Raw genomic sequence first — 22,401 nt, 5'->3', positions numbered from 1 at the left:
TACAGGGTGATTTATAAGTGGGGTAATGCTCCGTAGATCCGTTATAGTAATAGATAGCGATAAAAGTTAATAGCAGAAATTGTAGCCAACTTTGAGCTTCACATTTCAAAATTAGTTAGAATGTTACACGGTGTTCGATAACATAGTGGCAGAATAAACTTATATTTTTTTTAATGGAACACCTATTTTATTTTATATTCGGGATCCCGTTAACTTCTTCATCACAAAAATATAAAGGTTTGGTATGTTATAAGGGTATTTACAAAGTTATAACCAATTTTATATAAAAATCGTAACAAGTTCAACTCACTGTATAAATAAAAATAAACACAAAAACAATTGATTATTGATGCCATATTTTTTATTTATTGTCAAAATTTTCATAAATACTGATATTGCTAATTTTTTTATATTGGATACAGAGTGAGTCAAAACGCAAGTACATTATTTTCTCAGTAATTTTAAATTGAACACCCTGTATTTTATATTACTATCGAAAAGGACCATTACCGTACTTTAATTTTATATAACATTTCCTATGTCTAAATTTATTAGTTTTCGAGATATTTTCATCTTTCAGAGCAAATTATTAATTACGGGTCTAAATCTTTCCAAATTTTAAGTAAGCCATGACTGAATTGTCTAATACTGACAATTTACGATTACTGATTATCAATCTGGTAATAAATGTAACAATGTAGCAAATAAAGAAAGACATATAATTTATTAGTAATACATTTTACAAAAAAACACAACCACAACATACAACATTTTTGAAACAATTAAAAAATACTTTTGTATGTTAAGTGTAACAAATAAAAAAAATAATTTATTATAAATTTTACAAAAAAAACACAAACACAAAATACATTTTGGGAAAACAATTAAAAACTATTTTTGTATGTAAATGTAACAAATAAAGAACGAAAAATAATTTATCAGTAAAAAATTTTACAAAAAAAAAACATGAACACAAAATACAACATTTTTGAAAAAATTAAAAGCTACTCCTAACACACAAAAAACGGTCATTGAATGAGTTACTTACACTACGAATAGCATTTGTAAATTAACACTTCAAAATACACTTTGTATTCTATTTTTCATCTCATCTCTTGTTGTTGGAGGCATTTTATAACCTTCATTCTTGAAGTAACCCCAAAAAAATCGGTCCAGTTTATTAAATTCTGGCAATCTGGGTGGCCACGCTACTGATCTATGGAAAAATGAAAATATCTCGAAAACTAATAAATTTAGACATAGGGAAATACAAATTAAAGTACGTTAATGGTACTTTTCGATAGTGATATAAAATATAGGGTGTTCCATTTAAAATTACTGAGAAAATAATGTACTTGCGTTTCGACTCACCCTGTATTCAATATAAAGAAAATTAGCAATATCAATCATTTATGAAAATTTTGACAATATGTAAATAAAAAAATATGGCATCAATAAACCATTACCGTTGTGCTTATTTTTAATTATACAGGGAGTTGAACTTGTTACGATTTTCATATAACATTGGTTATAACTTTGTAAACACCATGTATAACATACCAAACCTTTATATTTTTGTAATGGAGAAGATAAGAAGATTTCGAATATAAGATAAAATACAGGGTGTGCCTTTTAAAAAAACATAAGTTTGGTCTGCCACTATGTTATCGAACACTCTGTAACATTCTAACTAATTTTGTAATGTGAAGCTCATTACCCCTCTAATAAATCACCCTGTATGGCATGTTACGACCAACAACCAAAACAAAACTAAAAATGTACGTTACCGTTTTGCTCGTTGGATTTAACAATCTCGTGTTTGGCTTCTGACGTTTTGGTGCCGGGCTTCGTGCGCTTTATTTTCATCTTAAGACCTTTATCAGCTGTAGCTGAATGTTCGATGTGCATTTTGGCCGTAGCCTGGGCCTTGGAGGCTTGTGGTCCCCCGGAGCCGGCGTTGGCCGCCATGCCCCCCGACTGGTCGTTGGTTTTTTCTATGTCCGCATCCAAGTCGATGATGAGGTCGCCAATACCTGGAAAATACAATTCAAAACAAGAAAAGTAAATACATTTCAAATCATGGGAAGTACGCACAATTATTAATAGAACGACGTCTAATAGTTTAAACAGTTAAGTGGATAGACTCAAATGCTATTTAAATGCATTCATTTTTTTTCGAATCCTGAGAAAACTAATAAGTATTTTTGAAAAATTTAAATTCGGAATGAAATATTACGTTATTACCGAGTGCGGAAAGTCCCTGAACTATAACATTTATTTTAATAAGCCACAGGGGTGAAAAAAAGCAAAAATTTAATGTGATTTTTAATTTCCAATATCTCATTCAAAAGAAACTTTTTATTTATTCTAAGGGACTTTAGGTCCTCGGTAATAATATAGTCTTTCATTCTGTGTTTAAATTTTTCAAAAATATTTATTAGTTTTTTCAGGATTCGAAAAAAATGAACACCATGTCCGTGGTGATATTTTCTAAATCGAACATTCGCTATCTTTGTCATACAACGCACTCAGTCGAACAGAATGTGGTGACAAGACAGTGACAAACAATGCTACTAAATATTTGACACGGCTTCAGGAATATTTTGAGTTGTTTATTAAATAATATTGATAGTGTATTTGATAAATAATAATTGATTGAAGACGTGAAATTAATAAAAAGGCATTTATTGTTTATTATTTATGGAAGATCCAAGCCCCAAACAGAGAATAGAACAGGATATATTCTCTGATCCAAGTATTTTGTTGTTAAAGATGTTCAAAATTTATCTAAGCGTTCCATAGTAACGATGTATTGTAGAAAAACACTTTATCACTTTTTCTCTGTTCTCGATTATTAGTTTTTATTTTACCTACAGATAGTATATAAATTATTGCAATTACTGAATTATAGTTAGTGAAAAAATAATCATACTGATTAACTGAATTAACAATTTAAGCGATTATACAAGTAATGGTTATCCAAGAATATTCAAGAGGCATCTCAAGCATCAATATTCAAGTTAATGATGTCAATGTCATTGTCAACTAATGTTTACATATCCATACCAATGAGAGGGGGTACTCCATAACAATAGAGAGATATTGCAAATTTAACACAGCCTACGTTGCGCTATTTACACCGCGTTATTTTGACAGAATTGACATTTCTCAGACGTGTCATAAATACAGATATTGCTCGACATTTTGGTTGCGGTATTTTTACGGCTCGATTAAGATTAGTTGTTTGTCTAATTTGTATGTAATGTTGGATGAAGATTTAAAAGCTCTCACTTTGGCCAATGCTAATGATGAAGACATCGAGTTTTTCATCTTTCATAACAATCTGGGAGATGAACATATACCTATTTACATGCTCAAAATAAAGAAGTTGATTTAAATGGCAAAAAGGTTTGAATTTTCTTCCAAATATCGAGCAAGAGAAACAAATGATCCTTGAGTGTTTTTAAAATAAAAGATTTTCCAGTTGTACTCTTCATGTTTTCCTAAACTAATGTCCAATTTTCTAGATAGGTCAATTGATTTTGACCTAAAAGGTACTGAGGTACTCATTTTAGAAAAGTATTACAAATAAACTTGGTTTAAATGAAAGACAAACAACAAACATAACCTGAAAAGAAAATAGCGCAACGAATACTGCACAGCCTAACGGCTCCCCTAATAACGGCAGGCACTATTTCCAATAACGCAGCGTAAGCCAAATATCACATCTGCGCATGCTCTACTGTCAAAATAACGCGTGCTGTAATACAGCAAATGCAAAAGTGACTGTGCAATATCTCTCTATTATGAGGGGTGAAAAGTACGAATTTTTAAGAAATATCATGCAGGGCAAAAGATGTGTGGGAAGAAGAAAAATATCGTTGCTTCGCTACGTGAATGGTTCGGGTGTAGTTCAATTGAACTTTTTAGGCGCGCAGCTAACAAAGTCGCAGTGACCATGATGATTTCCAATCTCCGCTAGGAATGGCATGTGAAGAAGAACAACCAGTGAGAATTTTACTACACGTAATTTGCCGTGTCTCATTGAGTCCTATGCTCTTCAATTTAATCATGGATGAAATCATCAAAAACGTCAACAAAGGAAGAGGATATAGAATGGGAAACAAAGAAGTAAACATACTCTGCTACGCAGACAACGCAATATTGATAGCCCAAGATGAAGATAGTCTGCAAAGATTAGTCCAAAGATTTAACATAATGAGCAAAAGAATGACAATTTCATCTCAGAAAACCAAAACAATAGTAACCAGTAAAGAACCAGTCAGATGTAAAATAGAAATTGATGGTATCAGTATTGAACAAGTTATGGAAATAAAATACCTTGGAATTTTGGAATTACATTGTCAAGTTACGGAGACCTGGACAAAGAAGTGAGAAATCAAGTACAAAGAGCAAATAGACTAGCAGGATGCCTTAATAACACTATATGACGAAACCGACATATTAACACAGATGAAGTCGAGAATTTATAAAGCCAGTGTAAGACCAATAATGACATATATGCATCAGAAACAAGACTCGATACAGCCACAACACAAAGACTACTGGAAACGGCAGAGATGAGAGTACTGAGAAGAATTACGGGAAATACACTGAGAGGTCGAAAGAGGAGTGAAGATATCAGATGACTATGTAACGTACAGTGTATAAACGAATGGACACCAAATAGAAAAAGGGAATGGAACAACCACAGAACCAGAATGGGGGAGACACGTGTGGTCAAAATAGCAAGAGATAAATCACTAATCGGTAGAAGAAGTATCGACCGACCGCTCAAAAGATGAAGTGACAACCTTCCATAGAGGTAACAATCCGCCAATGAACAAGCAGAATTGCTTATAAAGAGGAAGAAGAAGAAGTAATTTGCCGTGTAAAGAAAGAAATAATAGGGATAGCCATAAAATATTTGCGCCTACGCTCTTAATAAAAAACTAATACATTTTATAGTGGTGCAGATAACATGAATAAAAATGTCCAATAGCCCTCCTAAACGAGTAGCTTATGACTACAATTAACAAAGTATTCACGCCAAATGATTGGGTACATTCCACTAAATAAATGATATGCGGATAATTGAAAGACAACCGGTTGTAAGGTATTTGCAATAAAATGACGTCACAACAGCCCAGCGTAATTGTTTCGGACACTGCGCCTTACCCTTGGAAAGGTGCAGGTACAGGTTTAGGAAATACGAGACATCAAAAATGTCCCATTTTTAAGGTGGTGCGTTAATTTTGATGCTTAGTGTAGTTTTTATTTTACTTTATTGTATTCAAAAAGGAACCCAATTTCCAAAGCATGAACGAAAATTTTAAATGATTAAATAATGAAACTGTAACAATATAATCGAATAAAGTTTATTTATAAATCTACAATAACTTGTAAACAATAACAAAAACTACAGTTAAACAATAACAATGCTTAATTCTAATGTCTGATTAGTGATTAAAATAAGTAAGAGTGAACACTATATTTTAGATTTTAAGTTAGCTGCATAATAATTGCAAACTGACTTAATGAAGTCTAATTTAGTAATGTTTTGATTAACGTAATATTCATTTAGCCTATTTTCAATAAAATCAACTTTTCTTTTTGCCGTTTTATCAATTTTTTTTTCGAATCTATGTGCAGTTCTAATTTTCACATATACTTCTGCTTGAAAATTTAACAAAATGTAAATTTAAATATGTCAGGATGTGATTTATAAAAACATTCGTTAAGTTCCGAGTGAAATGATTCACATGCGTTTGTAGTAAATATAAGAGATGATGAATTTGAAGCCCACATGTAAGGTGGAAATGTTGTCTTCCGTTAAATAATTATCAACTAGGTATCAACTTCTGGCATAATATTAAAAAGTTCATCAGAAAACATCATTTGGATCTAAATAAGGAATGCCGAAAAACAACTTTAAATATTTTCTTCTCCTTGTAGTTTCATCAATTTTAAATATTTTTCAATAACAGTTTGATTTTTATATTCCGAGGACAAACCTAAATATAAAATGGCATCGCCATCTAACTTTTCCATCTTTGGAGACATGGGCACAGTATATAGAGGTTCCACAGTAAAATCACTCTTCTGTCGGCGCTTTGATCTCAGGAAGTAATACCGGCAGTACGCAAATGGTAATTCACCAGTGGTGGATGCGGGTTTTCCCTGTTAAAAGCCGTACGTTTCTATGCGAGTAGCAACGTGAGAGTTTGGCAAAAGCGACTAAGAACATTGCGCGGTCGCCATGCGCGACTAGAGATTTTACTTCCAATTTTTCGGAGAGTGGTTCTACTGTCCCTCTTTATACTGTGACATGGGCCTTTGAATATTTATATTCATTAATTATTAATAAAAGTTCTCTCCTTTGACTAAACATATTGCAACGGAAGTGAATAACTGAAAATATTTATATTATTAATTTCAACTATAATCAAATTTGGAATTTCCGGGCATTAAGACTTAATCCCAACTTTCTCGGCGATGGGGCAGCAGGTACTTGGGATTAATGGGCCCAGGTAGTTCGTGGGGCAGTTAGATAACGCCGTCCTAAACGAGTAGCTTATAACTGCAATTAACAAATGCAGATACTTGAAAGACAACCGGTTTTAAGGTATTTGAAATAAAAAAATAAAATGGCGTCACAACAGCCTACCGTAATTTTTTCGGACAATGCGCCTTACCCTTCCGAAATATTAGACCAAGGCATTTGGAACAAAAACACCGAAATAAATCAATTTTTAACTACAGCACCTATCGACGTGCAACTGTTTGCATTGTGTTCAGGATGACATCGGGAAATAAGTCTACAATAGAAAAACAATAGAATCAGGAGCACCTGGTGCGCAGGGTTACTGCTAAGGCACATCATCCGGAGTTTCGGATGAAGATAGGATAATGTCTACTCAGAAGATCTCTTCCGAGTAGGCATTAAAAAGAATTGGCGACAACACGCATCCCTGTCTCACCCACGTCTGATTTCAATTTCCTCTGACAGCTGTTAGTTAACAAGTACTTTTGCTCGTTGGTTATAGTATAAATTCGATATAATCCTGAGGTCATTGTAGTATTTCTTTGATTTCAGAACATGTATTAATTGTTCATGTCGTACTTTGTCGAATGCTTTATTATAGTCAATAAAACACGCATATATATCTTGATTGACGCTCAGGCACCTTTGTATTAGTATATTAAGTGGAAAAAGAGCTTCACGCCTTCCTAGGCCTTTGCGAAATCCAAACTCATTCATGTATATGTCCAGTTTATGATATTGTGACATAACTGTTTTCAGCTCCCGGCCTAACAGACCCGAGTTGTTTACCAAGTAACCTTTTTATGATTTATGATGTTCTATTCCTTCTTGACTTTTGGAGTAAATTCTTTCTTGTTTCTTGTAAATACTATTCGAGATGTTATTTATTTCCAGAACATTGAATGCTGTATAAATAGTAAGTTTTTGTAATCAGCAGGGCAGTTTGTTGTGAATTTGAAAACGTCGGTGTACTTTGATATGTAACGGGCGCGGTATATTTTTGAATTTGTAATTAGATAAATTATTAGATTTAGTGTAATAAATTATATATCATAGTTTGTAAAATAAAGGATATAAATTCAGTGTTTTTCATTTGTTTAGTTGTAAGTTATTAAAAATAAATAAAGTCAACTAAAATTAAACATTAGTGCCTAAAAGATCATAGAAAAGTCAGATTTTGTAACAATATATTCGGTTATGGATGACTTTCTGTAGCAATTTTAGCACATGGGACATCAAGTTAATGGTGCGACCGTGAATGGAGTAGGTATTTACATAATTCATATCTTTCATGACTCAACATTGTATTTTCCTCTCTTTGATTATGCTTATAGTAATTCTTTTTGTTTACTCATGCGCCAAAGTACCTCATCGTTGGTAACTTTTTGGATCTCTTTGTATCCATGGAATACGATTATCTCAACATGAATTAATATAAATTTAATTAATTTTCTACTACGCAAAATTATACGTTTATTAATATTTCAAAAAACGTTTCACTATGTACACAATTCGATATCTGCCAGTATTTATTAAAAACCATGCTAACATGCATTTTAGCTAACAATATTATTAAATATTAAATATAGTATAATATCCATTTACAAAGCTTTGATTTTATACATTGACGACTAATTACATACCTAGTACATACAGTGGTAGGAAACTATTTTAGCGGTAAAATGGAAATGGCATTGTCGAAATAAAATGTGTGGGTGTGCACTTTCATAATTATTTATAATAACCCCGTATCCGACAAATCGACGAACAATATAGAATGTTATGGATAATAACATATATTGAAGTATCACAATATTGGGTGATTAAAACTTTAGTTTTCCACCATATCGATCCATCATAGATCATTAATGAGATTCTGAAACTGTTTTCTTGTGGCATGTGAAGTTCTTCTTCTTTTTCTTTTATATAGGCAGTACTGCCTGTTTTTCTTCAACGGTGCCTTTCATTCTGTCCCTAAATTGTCATTTCATCTTTTCCTTGGGCGTCCTATACTTCTTCTGCCTAACGGTGACTTATTCCTGGCTATTCTTACTATCCTTGATTCAGAAATCCTGCTATGTCACAGTATAAAGAGGGACAGTAGAATCACTCTCCGAAAAATTAGAAGTAAAATCTTTAGTCGCGCATGGCGACCGCGCAATGTTCCTAGTCGCTTTTACCCCACGCTCGCATTGCTAGTCGCATAGAAACGTACGGGTTTTAACAGGGAAAACCCGCATCCACCACTGGTGAATTACCAATTGCGTACTGCCGGTATTACATCTTGAGATCAAAGTGCCGACATGGAAGTGGTTTTACTATCCCTCTTTATACTGTGCTTTATGTGTTGATTCCACTCTTCTTTTCTGTTCTTTACCCAGGTATTTATATTGTCCACCCCACATATGCGTCTGATTTCCTCACTTCTTACCCTGTCCTGTAGTCCCCTTCTGGCAATCTAAAAACACCCGCAACACAGCGGTGTTGCGGCGATACAGCCGCGCGTACGTTGAAATTTTTGTATAAATTTAAAACTAGCAAGATAGAAACCACTTATCCAAAGTTTATAAAGCTCTTGGTAGAATCGCAATTCATTTAGTAGTTTTTTAAGAGAAAAATTCCCAAATATTAATAATTAAGGTTTTTTTCGGCAAAAAATTGCAAGGACATAACTCGAAAAGCAAGTATTTTTCGAAAAAGTTTCACAACAATTGCCGGTCCACTTGGAAAAATTAAAAGACACACATTTGAACTTAATAACAATATACGATCGAATAAAAAAGGTTTGGTGCAAGGTTTATTAGAAACGCAAACAAAAATTATTTAGTCGGTCTATTCCATTTTTAGGGGTAAACCGCTTGCCTAGTACTAGGAAGTCGAGTCATGGACGCTTAATGGTGAGGTGATAAGAAGACTAAATTCCTTGCTGTAGACATATTATAAGGATTCTGAAGATCTCATGGGTCGACCACGTTACGGTGCGGTGCTACTAAGAACGAAAAAAAAATAACGTTGAAGTGTTAAGAAGAACGAAGAAACAAGAAATTGAAAAGGCCATAAAAGGAAGAAAACTGCAACGTCTCGGACATATACAGCGTGGAGAAAAACACATCATCTTGCGGTTGATAACACAGGCCAACGATGAAAAAACTTTTTTGATAAGATTACCTCTATCTTATGTATTTTAGTGTGCTGAGTCCGAACAGCATTTAAAAATGCTGTATCACCCACCATTCTTTCACAATTTAATATTTAAAATTGCATAATTACCTTTGAAACCAAGATGGCTAGTAAGGAAAAATAGCTTGTATTGCATTCAAAAAAGTTGTAACCAAGTTTTTAGGTAATGTGAAAGACCCTAACTACGACCTTATATTAGCTAATTTATTAGATAAGTTTTTTAAGATATTAGATAAGATTTAAGATTTGAGATGTCAAGTGAGCCTCAAAATCCACCTTTTGCATAACCATCTTGACTTTTTCCCTGAAAATCTGAGTGATGTCAGCGAAGAACAAGGCAAACGATTCCACTAGGATATCAAGGTGATGGAGAAACGATACCAGGGACGTTGGAATACTAATGTGATGGGTGATTACTATTGGTCACTTCATCAAGAACAACAGAGTGTCTCGCATGGGAGAAAAAGCTACTTCAGAAGTTTTACATCAAAAAGACAAAGAAAATACAAAAGCATTGACACCTGAAATGATTGCACAGACCTATAATACTGTACCATTTGATCAGATGATGTTATGTCCATTTTTAATACTTTATAGGAGAGACAAAAAACCGTTTATGGGAGTTTGTGTTTAAGGTTTTACCTAGGAATTAGCAATTTTCAGAATAAATAGATATGTGAATCTATGTGATATGTTACAATTTATTTTACGGACTCGAAAAAGTGGAACAAGAGTTTGAAAATAAAAAAGAAACTTGAAAAAATTGCAAATTATCATGTTTTGACCAAATGATTATTGTTAAAGAATATCACTTATTATCTTCCTATTCTGGAATTATTTGACTTTTTTGTGGAATTTCTTCTTCCTCTTCTTCTGTATGTCATCTTTATGTCTTCACTATGTCTTCATCGGCGATGAAGGTTGGCAATCATCACTGCTATTCTAACTTTTGACACTACAGCTCAAAAGAGTTCAGTTGAGCTGCATACACACTCCAAGATATTTTTCTTCTACCTATGCTGCGCCTTTCTTGAATCTTTTCCTGCATTATTAATTTAAAGAATTCATAACTGTCACCACGTGTTATATGATCCATATACTGTGGTTTTTTTATTTTGGTGGGATCCAGTATCTCCCTGTTGTGCTCTATTTTTCTTAGTACAGTGAAACCTCGATAACTCGGATTAATCGGGACCGCGGCCGATCCGGGTTATCGAAAATCCGGGTTAGCCGGAGAATATAGTAAAAATTAATAAATAACCTCCATTACAATTACAAAAACATGAAACACATATGCACAGTACACATCTAAATTACGTATAGTTGTATAGAGTGTAGAGTTTTGTTCATTTCTTGGTAAAAAACTCAGTCATACTGTAGAGATGTACCGACACCATAATATGGTAGGTCTGGATCTTGCGTACAAAAAAAAAATTGATAAATAGCAAGCTGAAAATTTGTTATTAGCTTAAGGGTGTCTAGTCGGACAAACATTAATATATGGGAACACTGGAACAGGGGAAGTTTTAACTGTGGAACAGGTTAAAAATTTGGAACGGTCAGACCACGAAAACGGCACATGTATTTTTTCCGACAGAACAGACTTAAACTCTCCGAACAGAGATTAAACTCTCATGCAAAAATCAGACTGCTATTTATCACCAAATTGGCGTTTTAATGAGTGGAACATGTAGAATATGTCAAATGACAGGAATTATGACAGGTGATAAATAGCAGTCTGATTTTTGCATGAGAGTTTAATCTCTGTTCGGAGAGTTTATGTCTGTTCTGTCGGACAAAACAAATGTGCCATTTTCGTGTTCTGACCGTTCCAAATTTTTGACCTGTTCCACAATTAAAACTGCCCCTGTTCCAGTGTTCTCATATATCAAAGTTTATCCGACTAGACACCCTTAAGCTATTAATAAATTTTTAGCTTGCTATTAATCAACTTTTTTTTCATACGCGGGATCCAGACCTATGGTAGCATAATATCATATTATGATGCTGCAATAAATTTATTTTAAAGATTCGTCTTTATCAATCCTAAATAATGTTTCTAGTTTCTTTTCCATTGTCACTGCAACATTTTTACGTTTTGTTACCATTACGTAGACAAAGCAAACACAATCTGAAGCACGATTACATTACAGAACGGAAGTGATTAATAGGCTGTACTACACACAATACAAGAATTTTTAAATAGTCACGTCTTTTTTAAACAATGCTAAGACAGTTTGACATAAATAAAGAAAAAGGAATACAGACAGGTGCCTGTTCTTTCCGATAAGCTGAGACGGTCGCTCTGGCTGCCGCCGTGTGCATGAATCATTTTTACTATTGTACTTATGTGTTCAAATTATACAAATACACATTATCTCTGAAATATTATTTGGCCTACATACATTTTTATTTGATAAAATTGTTAAATTGTTTATTTGTTAAATTTTTGTCTGATGAAAATCGGTCCGGGTTAGCCGGACTTCCGGGTTATCGGGGGCCGACTTATCGGGGTTCCACTGTACTTTTCATTGGTTATTCTGTCTGCCCAGGAGATTCTCAGCAATCTTCGATATGTCCACATTTCAAATGGTTCCAATCTATTATTACATTGTTTAATAAGAGTCCATGTCTCCACAATATACACAAGAATAGAAAATGCATAACAATAATTTATTACTCGTTTTCTAAGATTTAGGCTGAGGTCTCTACTACAAAATATTTGTTTCATGTTATTGAATGCATTTAACAATGAATTAATACAACTTGATTCCACAAAAATACTAATTTGTGACTTATGCACAAGTGACTTGTACCACTTATCACTATTTGACCATAAAAAATGAAAAATGTATTTTGATCATTGTGTGATAACAATACTTATGATAATCTGATTAAGCATAAACAAAAAAATGTGCACTTATCATTGAATAACCAATGCTGCCAATCAAATTATATCCGTTGTGCATTTAGCAGCGTCTGCCTAAACGATAAAGAATGTTGTTTTGATTATTTGTGTGCACTAAACACAAAATGACTAAAAATGCAGTTAGCACCGTCTGACCAAATGGTACTGAATATTACAAAATAAGAATTAGATAAAAGTTTTTATTCTAATAAATGTATCAAGTTAATGTATTTCGGTATTTTGTAATTTTCAAATTATTATAATGTACTCGTAGATATAATAAACCAGTGTCATATTGTGGGAAAACTTTGTGTGATACGTAAAATCTAATTTCAGATTCTTTTTTAGCGCCAAAAAATACATGGTATTCACATAAATTTGTAAGAAAAGTTTTATAAATTTTTTTTTTGTTGGCCTGTGTAATCCAAGGCAAAATTCAGGGCAGAAGTAGAAGAATTCAAGAGAATGGTACAGTTGCAGCTCAAAACAACTCTTTGGAAGAGTTGCTTCGAAAGTTATGATGATTATCAATGTCCGTAGAGACAGCACTTAAAGAAGAAGATAATAATCGCTCGAATATTTTCTATTTTAATCTATATTAAAGATTATTAGTACGAGAAAAGGATATCAAAGGATATATAGACTGTGCGAAGAAAAAATCAGCCGTACAGTTTGGTTTTCGGAATGCAGTGGGTACAAGAGAGGCTCAATTTAGTATACAAGTGCTATTTCAACGATGTAGAGAAGTAAATTGCGATATTTATGCATGTTTCATTGATTACAATAAAGCGTTCGACACAGTAAAGCACGACAAGCTGATGGTGATATTAACCAATATTGGAATAAACACCTATGATTTAAGGATTATCAGCAATCTGTACTGGAATCAAACACCATCTATGCGGAAAGAGGCAGGAGAATCCGACGATATCAAAATCAAACGTGGGCCCGTCAGGGATGTATACCTACTATCACCACTGCTGTTTAACATCTACTCTGAGCAAATCTTTCAAGAAGCAGTGGATGATGTTGAAGCCGGAATTCGGATTAACGGGGAATGTATCAATGACATAAGATACGCAGACGACACGGTGGTATTGGCTGACAGTTCTGAAGCCCTCCAAGAGTTAATGAACAGAATCGCAGAAGTCAGTCAGAGATAAGGACTTTCACTAAACACTAAGAAAACCAAATGTATGATGATCTCTAAGAAGGAACAGCAATTTGGACGAATCAGTGTGAAGGGTCAACAAATAGAAAGAGTAAAAACATACACCTACCTTGGTACGAACGTCAATGAAAATTGGGAACATTCCATAGAAATCAAATGTAGGATAGAAAATGCAAGATCTGCATTTCAAACAATGGCTAAGTTATTCAAATGTCATGATTTGTCGATACCCATAAAAATCAGGTTACTGCGATGTTATATCGTTCCTATACTGTTGTAACGGAGATGAGTCGTGGCCTCTCACAGACGCCACCTGCAAGAAAATTGAGGCTTTTGAAATGTGGCTTTAACGTCGAAACCTGAAGATATCTTATACCGACCATATTACTAATCACGGTGTTTTGCTGAGAATGCAAAAAGAAAATGAGCTGTTAATCACAATAAAAACAGCCAAAATCGAATACCTCGGTCACATCATGAGGAACAGTAAAAGATATGGACTGCTGCAACTAATCTTGCAAGGAAAAGTAGAAGGAAAGCGAGGACCAGGAAGGCGAAGGATTTCCTGGCTGAAAAATCTACGTACGTGGTTCAACACAACAACCACAAATCTTTTTAGAGTAGCAGTGTGCAACACTCAAAAAAATTTAGTTTGTAATATTGATTAACAGTGATTATTGAATAGTATTTCGTTGTAACAACAATTTAATTTTTTGTTTCAACGAACTTTTAGACATTGACGAATGTATTTGGTTATTGTCACAATGATTGAATAATAATTGTGAAAATAACTAGAGTACATTAATCAATAACACTCAATTTATTCAGCCAATAACTTAGTTTCGTATATTTAATAAATCATGTAAATTCTGACAGCCTATCACTTTCTTGATTTCGTAGATGACAAGCAATTACCTTGGTTTATCGTGACAACGTACAGATTTCATTAAAACAATGTATAAATGTTGTTAATATAGAGTAATATATGATTATTGTAGAGATGTAAACTGATTGTTGTGACAACGAATGCATCAATTAATCTACTACTGCGTTTAATAACCACAATCAATTCATGGTGACAATAAACGTAGTTGTTGAGACAATAAATGTTTTACTTGACCATTTGAAATGTAACGACTTTTCCTTATCGTGATACCCCTAGCTTCTCTGTGTTACCATTGTTTAAAAAAGAATTCTTTGTTAAACAATGCTGTTACCTCTGCCGAAGTGCCGAATAATAATTTCATTTCGTTTCCAAGTGTAGTCCGTAGTAGAAGGAAGTTTTCGTGTGTATATTATGGTGAAATTTCGGTCAAATTCTTTTTAAATTTTTTTCGAATCCTGAGAAAACTAATTAGTATTTTTGAAAATTTAAACGCAGAATAAAATATTACAGTATTATCGAGGGTCTGAAGTCCCTGAGAGCTTCTATAATGATTATTTTAGTAATCACATTTCTCATTATGAGAAATCACACAGTGTAAAGTCCATTAGGTTTAGGACAAAAAAAAAGGATTTAAAAAATTATTATTAATCAATATCATACATTGGGCTAATGCATTCAGTAATTATTAATATAAAATACGTTCATAGTAGGAATGAACGAAACTGATTGTAAGAATGAATAGAATTGCTTGTAAGAATAACCGTATTTATTGTGGGAATGAACGGAATTAATTGTAAGAATAAACGGAAATAATTGTAGAAATAAACCAAATACGTTAGGAGAAATAACACTGTTATTGACACAACTAATGGTCTTCGTCGGTCAATTAACGTTAACGTCGGTTAATTAACGTCGGTCAATTAACGTTATTGTTTCAATGAATAGTGTTCGTTGACTCAATGAACAGAGTTCGTAATATCAATAAAGTGATATTATGGTATACATAATGAATGTTCATCCATTCAATAAACGTAATACATTAGCTCAACTAACGAAAATAATGAATTGATGAACATCGCTTTGTTGTTCCAATAAAACCAAGAATTCGACAAATTTTAAGTATTGCATTTGTTGTCTGAATTAACATTTTTATTGACATTACGTACCATTTTTCTTTGAGTGGAAGTACAGATTGCCATGATGGTCGCCAACCTCCGAAACGGATAGGCACTACAAGAAGAAGTACGAGAAAATCAACAAATACATTACCTATGTCCCACTCGTTGTCATCGTACTCAAAATTGGAGTTGGTAGGCGGTTGATGAGCAGTATTCGCGGCTGTACCGCCGCCTACAATCGAAGAATTTGTACTAGCACTGACGTTGGTAGTAGAGGAAGCTGCAGCAGGTGCAGCCGGTGCAGTTGCAGCGGTCGCGGTAGCAGAGGTGTTGATGCTATGGTCTGATGACTTCGCCGTGGCGTTCCCGCTCCTTGACGAGTCCGCCACCCTCGCTCGGTGGCCCGGCGCTTCTTGCGAACTGGATCTCATTGGGGTCGCCATCCGCTAAGTCGGCGGGCCAGCCCGCCGAGTCCCTGCCCCGCGGCGCCCCTGAACACCACACACTGCATTTTATCCCTGCTGAAACAAAATTAATTTCATTAATAATTGAGTCCTCTAGAAGGCGAGGGGGTTGAAATGTATGTACAATCAAGTTTATAAAGAGTTTATGTTGGGAATAGAAGAGGGCCACCCAATTGTAGCTTACAATCAATACATTATAATACATTAATAATTGAGTCCTCTAGAAGGCGAGGCGGTTGAAATGTATGTACAATAAAGTTTATACAGAGTTTATGTTGGGAATAGAAGAGGGCCACCCAATTTTAGCTTACAATCAATACATTATAATACATATCTACGGTATTCAGAATAAGAAAATCAAAATTAAATGGATTAAGTTGGTAAGTCCACTGCTATTCTCAGTGGTACTGGATGAAGCGATAAAGAAAGCCAACAGAAGAATGAAAAAATTAACATTAGGATACTGGCAAATGAAACGGACTCAATTATCGGAGCTACTATTTGCAGACGACATGGTATTGATAGCAGAAAACAGTGAAGACTTACAGAACAATCTTGAAATCCTAGAATGGACCAAGAGCAACGTCGGAAAAAAAATCATTTTAAGACGGCTGATTCTTTCATATATTGTTCCCTATGCTTCCTCGAACACCTACCGAGCATCTGGCTACTGATACAGGTTGCGTTCATTACTGCGCAGCACACTTGTACAGCTAAACATATCGAATTTAAAATTATTAAGACGAAAAATTTTTTTGTCATTACTTTTTAAACATTATTAGCAATATGAACTGTAATTGCCAGACATTTCTGTGGTTTAAAAAGTAATGACAAAAAAATTTTTCGTCCTAAAATAATTTAAATTCAATATACAGGGTGACTGATGAGCGTGATAAAGCTCAGTAGATCCGCTATAGTAATAGATAGCAATTAAAGTTAATAATAAGAATTGTGGCCAACTTTCAGCTTCACATTACGAAATTAGTTAGATTGTTACAGGGTGTTCGATAACATAGTGGCAGACCAAACTTATGTTTTTTTAAATGGAACACCCCATACTTTATTTTATATTCGAAATTCTCTTAACTTCCCCATCACAAAAATATAAAGGTTTGTTATGTTATATAGGGCTTTTACAAAGTTATAACCAATTTTTTATGAAAATCGTAACAAGTTCAGCTCCCTGTATAAATAAAAAAAGCACAACAGCGATAGTTTATTGGTGCCATATTTTTTTGTTGATTGTGAAAATTTTGAAGAATTGTTGATATTGCTAATTTTCCTTATATCCAATACAAGGTGAGTCAAAACGCAAGTACATTCTTTTCTCAGAAATTTTAAATGGAACACCCTGTATTTTATATTACTATCGAAAAATATCATTACCGTACTTTAATTTTTGTATAATATTCCCTATGCCTAAATTTGTCAGTTTTCGAGATATTTTCATTTCTCAGAGCAAGTTATTAATTAGGGTGTTCTATTTAAAAAATTACTATGAAAATAATGTACTTGCGTTTTGACTCACCCTGTATTCGATATAAAGAAAATTAGCAATATCAACCAATTTTATAAATTTTTACAATCAACAAAAAAATATGGCACCAATAAACCATTGCTGTTGTGTTTATTTTTATTTATACAGGGAGCTGAACTTATTACGATTTTCATAGAACATTGGTTATAACTTTGTAAATACCCTGTATAACATAACAAACCTTTATATTTTTGTAATGGGGAAGTTAAGAAGATTTCGAATATAAAATAAAATATGGGGTGTTCCTACCTGTAGCATTCATAACACCCTGTAACATTCTAACTAATTTTGTAATGTGAAGCGCAAAGTTATAGAATTAGACCGGAAACAACTAGAGCAAGTGAAATATTTTAAATACCTAGGAGTAATAATCGAATCAAATGGTAAACAAGACATGGAAATAAACGAGAGAATGGGACGAACAGGAAGCTTATTTAACACTATGGAAACAACATCATTTGGGAAAAAAGAGATACCGGAGAAAGTAAAAACGGCAGTCGTTAAATCATTAGTTAGACCAACAATCATGTATAACAGCGAGACATGGACATTGACAGGGAGACAAAAATCCAGAGGCAATACTATGCAAATGAGGTTCCTGAGGAAAATAGCAAACAGAAATAGGACAGACAAAATACAAAACGAAACAATTAGACAAAACCTAAAACTAGAACCAATCAATGAAAAAATAGTAGAGGGACAACTTAGATGGTTCGGGCACGTGTGTAGAATGTCGAACGAGAGGCTAACAAAACGAGTGTTCGAAACGAGAGTGCAGGGGAAAAACAAAAGAGGAAGACCAAGAGGTATGTGGGTAGATGAAATCAGGAAAGAAGTCGAGAAGAAGGGAGACTACAATGCCAAACTCAACTCCACCAGCCTTACACCTAAAGGTAGAAAGGCTTAGGACTAAGTAAGTAAGTAAGTTGGTAAGATGATCGGCTTTATAATAAACCGGTAGACGAATTAGTGTGATAAAAAACATTACCATAAAAACTACAATATCAAGCTGTATACATTTGGAATTTATCTCTCTTGCTGATGCAAGTAAAAAAATTAAGCAATAAAAATCCATATACAATGTACTCGATGTTAAGGCCTCAGGACACATTTGGCCAATTAGTTGGACCAATGAGTTGGACAAACGTGTACTGAACCACTTTGCATAAATTCGGGATTGGTGGTCAGCGTTGGTCTACAAACCGAATGTTGTTGGTTTTTCGTGTAAATATAATTAAAAATTTATAAGCCAGAAATATACTAGTTACTAGAATATTTGACAAATTGTACTATGTCCTGTTGCGTTTTAAATACAGAAAGCTGACTTACAGTTTGATCAATAATATTTCGTCCAAATATTTCGAATAGATCTGATAATTCTAAAATAAATAAACCAACCCGTTCATTCGATGTCACTCTAAATATGTTTATCTTGATAAAATATATACAGCTACTAAAGTAAATAAAGTAGATAATGTATATACATACGTTATCTAAAAGAAAACAAACATCAGAGGCATTGCCAGTATTAGGGGACACATGACATATAAAAAACGCTTTGATAAACAATTTGCATAAGTGTTAATGTATTTCAAAGGTATGGGAGAGGAAATTACAGTTTCGCAAACAAATTCACATAAAACATACACAAAAGGGACTTACGAATAATAACAAACCGTTACTGGAATCAAAGAGCACAAATTGTAATAGATAACGAACCAAGTCCAGAAATTGAAATTAGGAGAGCTATTAGGCAGGGATAGAATAGAAATATGCTTTATTGTCATGAAAAATTGTACAATTTTATCGACACAGCTTATAAAAAGTCAAGAAAACAAAACAATAACAATCCAATTTACTAAAATTACATAAATCGTCAATATATTTACAATAATAACAATAATAATGAAGTTAAACAGAAGTAATCAATTGCAAAATTTAAGTAAATTGCAAATGCATAGTCTACTAAGTAATTAATAAGTTTAAAAGTTAAGCTGCTGCATATGACACCCAAATATAGACAAAAAAATGATAATAAAAATACTACTTGTGCAAAGGGTACTGTAATTTCTTAGTTATTGATTAAGAAAATCTTCTACTGAATAATATGGTCTTTCAGATACTTCAGGCTTTTGCCAGTTTACGGAATTTGGGGAAAGATGCTGCAGATTTAAGTTGTAGAGGGAGATGGTTGTAAAGTTTTTTTGCGGAATATAATATAGATTTCTTTACTAACTCAGAGGACGGGGTCGGCATATAGACATCAAACGTAGAATTTCTCGTGAAGTAGTCATGATTAGGTCTTGGTGGAAAGACATGTAGATGTTTACGAATTAAGCAAACAGTTTCTAAAATATACAAAGATGGAAGGGTTAAAATTCTGTGATGTATTGTCTCCATTACTATTTAATGTATATGTTACAGTTCAAGTTGATTTCTCAGAGGTGACTATTCTTAGTTCAAGTAGTTCGAGTAACCAAACCAAAACGGGAAAAGCAGCTGGTTTCGATGGAATATATCCTGAGTTTATAGTCCACACTGGTACAAAAACAAGACAATGGCTCAAAGAATTCTTTAGCGACGTTGTGGCTACAGCTATGCTACCCCCAGAATTCAAAAGAACAAAAATGATCGCAATCCAGAAGCCTGGCAAAGACAACAAGCTGCCTGAAAGTTACCGGCCTATCGCCTTACTCAGTTGCTGTTATAAATTACTAGAACGACTCTTATATAATAGAATACATATGTAACACCATTGGGGACGCTGTACCAATTAAGCAAGCTGGATTTAGAAGAGGACGAAGCTGCTGTGACCAAGTGCTGTCCTTAACTACATTCATCGAAGCTGGCTTTGAAAGACGTGAAAAATCTGTCATAACATTTATAGACCTTACGGCTGCCTATGACACTGTGTGGAGAGAGGGCCTTATTTATAAGTTGATGAAAATCATACCCTGTTTCAAAACTTATCAGCTGATAAACAATCTACTAACAGACTGTTTCAGGTATATATAAATGCTGCACGAAGTAACGTTAGAAAACTTAACAACAGCTCACCGCAATGCTCAGTGCTAGCTCCTTTATTATTTAACCTTTATACGGCAGATATACCTGAAACAAAATCGAGAAAATTCGCTTATGCAGACGACCTGGCCATTGGCTTCCAACCTTCCAAGATAATAGTAAGGAAGCTGGAGAACGAGCTACTTTAAGACCTGGAGAACTACTTTAAGACCTGGCGCGAACGTCCTAACACAAGCAAAACTGAAACCTGTCTCTTTCACCTGTCGAATCAACTTGCGGGCGATACTCTCAATGTAACTCTAAATGATGCAGCTATCAAACATAACAAAAACCCCAAATATCTAAGCGTCACACTTGATAGAACACTCACCTTCAAAAGCCATCTTACAAACGCAGCCGGTAAACTGAGAACAAGAAACAATATAATAACAAAACTTGCTGGAACAACTTGGGGTGCTTCTGCAGATACTCTTCGGACCTCTACTCTAGCTTTGGTTTTTTCAGTGGCGAATATTGTGCACCAGTATGGCTAAATAGTACACATACAAACAAAATCGATGTCCAACTTTATCAAACCATGAGAATAATCACTGGAACACTAAAATCAACCCCAGTGAGATGGCTGTCTACTTTGAGCAATATTGCTCCACCAGATCTACGCCGTACAGCAGCATTAGTGAGAGAGTACCAGAAAATTGTAGCCAACATACAATTACCAATCCATCAAGACATACCAGACATCTCAAAAGAGCACCAGCGACTGAGGTCTAGAAATCCTCCAATCAGATCTGCCCGAACAATTGGTGATTCCTATGATATACAAAGGCAATGGTCCACAAGATGGATGCCAACAATAGCAGCAGACTATATTCAGATATCCACCGCAACGGAGCGAGACCGGGAAGTGCCGAGGACGTGCGATTTCTATTGTTCGGCGCGCCGTGCCGTCCACGTCCTGGTGTAACATAAAGCAGACAACTTGATTCGAAAAAATTAATTTAACTTTTACTAGTTGAAGTAGACTCTTCCTAACCCTTGTTAGTAAAAGTAGATCGCGGGAAAAAATAGAATCAACTCTTACTAGTTTGAGTTGACTGTTCCTGGATCGATTCGTTAAATGTAGATTATACGAGTATAATCTCACGTGCTTTTTTCATGAGTGTGCGTCTCTTTGTTTTGACCGTTTCAACTATGTACTTATCACGATTTGAAAATATCGAGTAACATTTAATTTCTAGAATCGGTTGTTTGTGTGAATCAACTCTTACTAAATGGCATTGGGAAGAGTATACTTTTTCTAGTTAGAGCCTCCTTTTACTAGTAAATGTTCAATAAAAATCTTCATTTTATATTTATAATCAATTTTTACTAAAACCAGCCGTTTGAGTTGACTCGACCTAGAAATAGTCAACTCCAACTGGATAATCAACTTGAACTGTAACATATACACTGAAACCATTTTAGAGGAAGCATAACTATCACAAAGTGAAGGAATGATCTATTAACAACATAGATGACACCGTGATTATGGCAAAATTTGCTGAACAACTCCAATTATGTACTACTAAA

General features: G+C 34.1%; 1 protein-coding gene across 1 annotated transcript in view; it reads right to left on the bottom strand.

Annotated features, from left to right (window-relative positions):
- Nucleotides 1-1,770: 1,770 nt before the first annotated feature.
- The window catches only part of LOC126890314 (uncharacterized), a 253,174-nt gene continuing 232,543 nt past the window's right edge, over nucleotides 1,771-22,401 (bottom strand). The window contains exons 3-4 of the mRNA XM_050659174.1: nucleotides 15,959-16,325; nucleotides 1,771-2,033 (exon numbers count right to left, since the gene is read on the bottom strand). Coding sequence (XP_050515131.1) covers nucleotides 1,771-2,033; nucleotides 15,959-16,250 — 555 coding nt within the window. The 5' untranslated portion in view covers nucleotides 16,251-16,325. The remainder of the gene's footprint in view (nucleotides 2,034-15,958; nucleotides 16,326-22,401) is intronic.

Source organism: Diabrotica virgifera, chromosome 8 (genome assembly GCF_917563875.1).
Source record: "Diabrotica virgifera virgifera chromosome 8, PGI_DIABVI_V3a".
NCBI lineage: Eukaryota > Metazoa > Arthropoda > Insecta > Coleoptera > Chrysomelidae > Diabrotica > Diabrotica virgifera.
Note: the sequence above shows the minus strand (reverse complement) of the source record. Positions and strands in the feature narration are given on the sequence as shown.